We start from the raw sequence: 3,514 nt of genomic DNA on the forward strand, positions 1-3,514 counted from the left end.
TAGGTACATAGAGGTAGGGGAAAGAAGACCTCCTGGTGGAAGAGGAAGGTTTGGGAATAGAGGTCACGGAAATTTTTGTGCAACAAGAAGAAACCACGAAAGTTCCGGAGGAACCACTACCTTCACATGCTACTATATTGCCAACAAACAGCCTCTTGGACATACCAAAGTGGAATGTGCCATGAAGAAAAAGCATGACGAAGAAAGACAAACAGAACTGATGCAGCTCAAGGAGAATCCACGAAGTGCCAACATGATGCAGGTAGAAGACATGCAATTAGAGGTGCATAACATCCTAGCAGTAACAAGGGCTAAGGCACACGAATCTAGGGTGGTGATAACTCCCACACGAAGTCCTCGCCTTACTATCCACAGTGCAACAGTCAAGCGAAGTCCACCAACAGGGTGCTTACCAAGATTTTGAAGAAGATCATAAATGCAAACAAGAATGATTGGGACCAAAAGTTAGATGCTACACTATGGGCATTCAAAACATCATTCAAGGTCACTATTGGGCAAACACCATTCAAAATGGTTTATGGTTTGAAAGCAGCCATGCCAATGGAATACGTGGTACCCAATCTTAGAATAGCAATTCAAGAGAAGCTTCGAATGGAAAAATCAAAGGAGCATAGAATACATGAACTCCTAGCCTTAGAAGAAGAAAGACAAACTAGCTTGTTGATAGCAGAAATAGTGCAAATAAGAAGGAAGGCTTGGACAGACAGACATCTCAAGCATAGAATTTTTGAAAAAGGTGACTCTGTGTTAGTTTACAATGCCAAACTGGGACCCCATCCGGGGAAATTCAAGATCAGGTGGATAGGACCATTGAAAGTGAAAGACATGGTCAGCCAAAATGCGTTTTCCCTAGAGAACTTGGATGGAACGCCCTTCTTGAAAATGTTCAATGGTTTTAGGAGGATCAGGAAGTACAAAGGCCATCTGGTGGAAGTCCCTCCAGAAGGAGAAGAAGCATAAGATCAAGAGACAGTCTGGGGCATCTTTTTCGGCATGATTTCAATTATAGAAGTCAATGCGGAAGATCATGTAAATCGCAAGACTATGGAAGAGTGGCCAATCTACAAGAATCTCTTGGTATTGCAACAAATCACAGTCCGAATGACAAAAGAGCAAGTGATCAGACATGTGCCAGCCCGAGCCACGTGGATGATTGCATGAAGGACAAGTGTCATAGCATCATCAAATCTCCACTTGTAATGGTAAGGCATAAAAATGGCACAAATGTCTTAATTCCATTAAATCGAGGTGGTAGCCATGATGCAAATCAAAGGTCACATCACATCAAAAATAGGGAAGCCAAAAATGACAATACCCCAAAAAAGGAAGCTAAGAAGAGGAAGCATTGGCAAAAAGAGCACAAACACTCGTGTTCTCATTCTATGCTCTCGCTTGAACCAACCACAACCATCTGCAAGATTCTTCCAGACAACAACACCATGCCAAAAATCAACAAAAGGCTCAGGTCTACAAAAAACCAGAGAAGAGTCTAAGCATGCCGATGTTCATACGAGACCTGAGGAAGTAGGAGAATCAAGAATGGGTGAAAAGGTGTGGGCTCGAAAAGCTTTTCGACTGACAGTGGGAGGAAATGCAGGACCCAGAAGACAGAGTGAATCTCATCAATCAGTTCTTGGAAACCAACACTATGCATGTGGAGGGGAAGGAGCCAATAAGAATATCAAAAAACATAGTGCACCATGCGTGCTGGATCTGCCCATTGATGGTGTTCTGGATACAAGAATGAAGCCAAGGGTAGAGGAAGAGATCCCTGATGCAGGATCTTTGAAAGCGTGTGAGAGGATCTTCTGGGCCATGGTTAGCAACCCCTTGTCCCTATGAAGTTGTTAGCTGGGGAGTTGTGCTTCCAAATTTTTGGGTAATTTGTCCCAGCGACTTGGACCTTCTTGTGCCTTTTGTGCCAGTGCTATTACCCATGGTTGCAGTTCTATGGGTATGATGATCTTTGTCCTGGCACACATTTTCCCTTTTTGGGCTACTTCTTCCTTCTTTTTCTGTTGTTCGCCTTCCTTCTTCTTCTTCTCTACGTCCTCCTTCCTTTTCCTTTCTTCTTCCTATTTTCTTTTCTCTACTTCTTTACCCTTTTTCTTTCTTTTAGCTTCGACAACAGCTTCCTGTTTCTTTTTCTCCTCTAGTTCTTTTTTCCTTTCTTCTTCTTCAGCCTTCTGTTTCTTGACCTCTTCTAGGTCAGGCAGCAGTTCTTCATCAACTCTATTTTTCCTCTTTTTACTTGCTTTCTAGGCAATCTTTTGCCACTCCTCCTCATTGTCCACATCATCCTCAAACGAACTGAATGCTACAGTAGAGGAGTACAAAACAAAGCCCCAGAGTACCATCATAAAGCTTAGTGCACTTAACCAGAAGCAACATGGTATGCTAATAAGTGCCACAAACAAGACCAAGGAGCAGAGCTCAAGTCACAATCAATGGCGCAAAATAATGAGGAGCTGTAGAGGAAGATAGCCATGGCGGAAAGGTCACTAGTGGATTAAAAAGAATTGAGTGAAGGAAAAATCAAATCCCTTACCAGTGACAGAAAATTACTCCAATCATAGATACGAAGGCTACGAGTGGAGTTGGAAGAGGCCAGGAAGCTAGCCAAAGTCTAGGCTTGACACAATTCAAGATCTAAAGAACCAGGTGGTAGTAGATAGCACAACACCATTGGCCATAGCTTGGCCATAGCTCTTGGCCATAGCTCAATCAGATGCACAAGCCCTAAAGAACCCAGAAGAAGAAGAAGTTATGTGTCTTCTGCTAGATGCCAAAGCAGCCAATGAGGATTAGAACAATGAAGGCTAGATTAAGCAAAGTATGGGATCAAGCGCTGCAAGCTTTGGTGGAGATCCAAGAACAAATGTCTTGCAAGTCCCAACAAGTTATCCATAACCTAGAGGATAACAATGATAATAATGATGGGGAGAAATAGAAAACACACCAACAACAATAGCAACACCAACAACATCTACAACAACAATAGCAATAGCCAGCAAGCCATGAATCTCCCAGAACCGATACTTCTAGAAAGGGGAAACAAACATAAGGAGAAGATCAGAGTCTAATATAGGCACTAGGCGGAACATTGGAAGGAGGCAAAGAGGTTGGTGTGGAAAGGAACAAGTTATTGCAATTGGAGTTGCAAGAGGACACGCCCACAAAAGAGTATGCAGATATATTAAGGGATGCACTTCAGGAAAGGGACGAGGGAAGAGACCAAGCATAGGAATACAAATAGAAGTTGGAAAGAAGCACAAAGTTTGAAATGGATGCCATCAAGGAGTTGAATACACTAGAACTTGAATCGCAACAGTGCATGGAAAATGAAAACCAGCACCTGAAGACTAAGAAAGTTATAGAGCTGCCTTGGATGCACAAATAGAAGAAGCGCGGCAAGTAGCCAAAAAAGTGTATCAGACATTATTAGAAAACAAGGCTACAATGGAAATTGGAGCTGAGGAAGCAAAGGAAGAAA

General features: G+C 42.7%; 1 protein-coding gene across 1 annotated transcript; it reads left to right on the top strand.

Moving 5' to 3' along the window:
• Nucleotides 1-531: 531 nt before the first annotated feature.
• On the top strand, nt 532-981 carry LOC147637531 (uncharacterized). Its single transcript, XM_086798986.1, has one exon. It carries the CDS (start codon nt 532-534, stop codon nt 979-981), a length of 450 nt encoding a protein of 149 aa, XP_086655112.1.
• Nucleotides 982-3,514: the final 2,533 nt, after the last annotated feature.

This window comes from Cibotium barometz, chromosome 6, assembly GCF_041138505.1.
Source record: "Cibotium barometz isolate CiBa-2024 chromosome 6, ASM4113850v1, whole genome shotgun sequence".
Taxonomy (NCBI): Eukaryota; Viridiplantae; Streptophyta; class Polypodiopsida; order Cyatheales; family Cibotiaceae; genus Cibotium; species Cibotium barometz.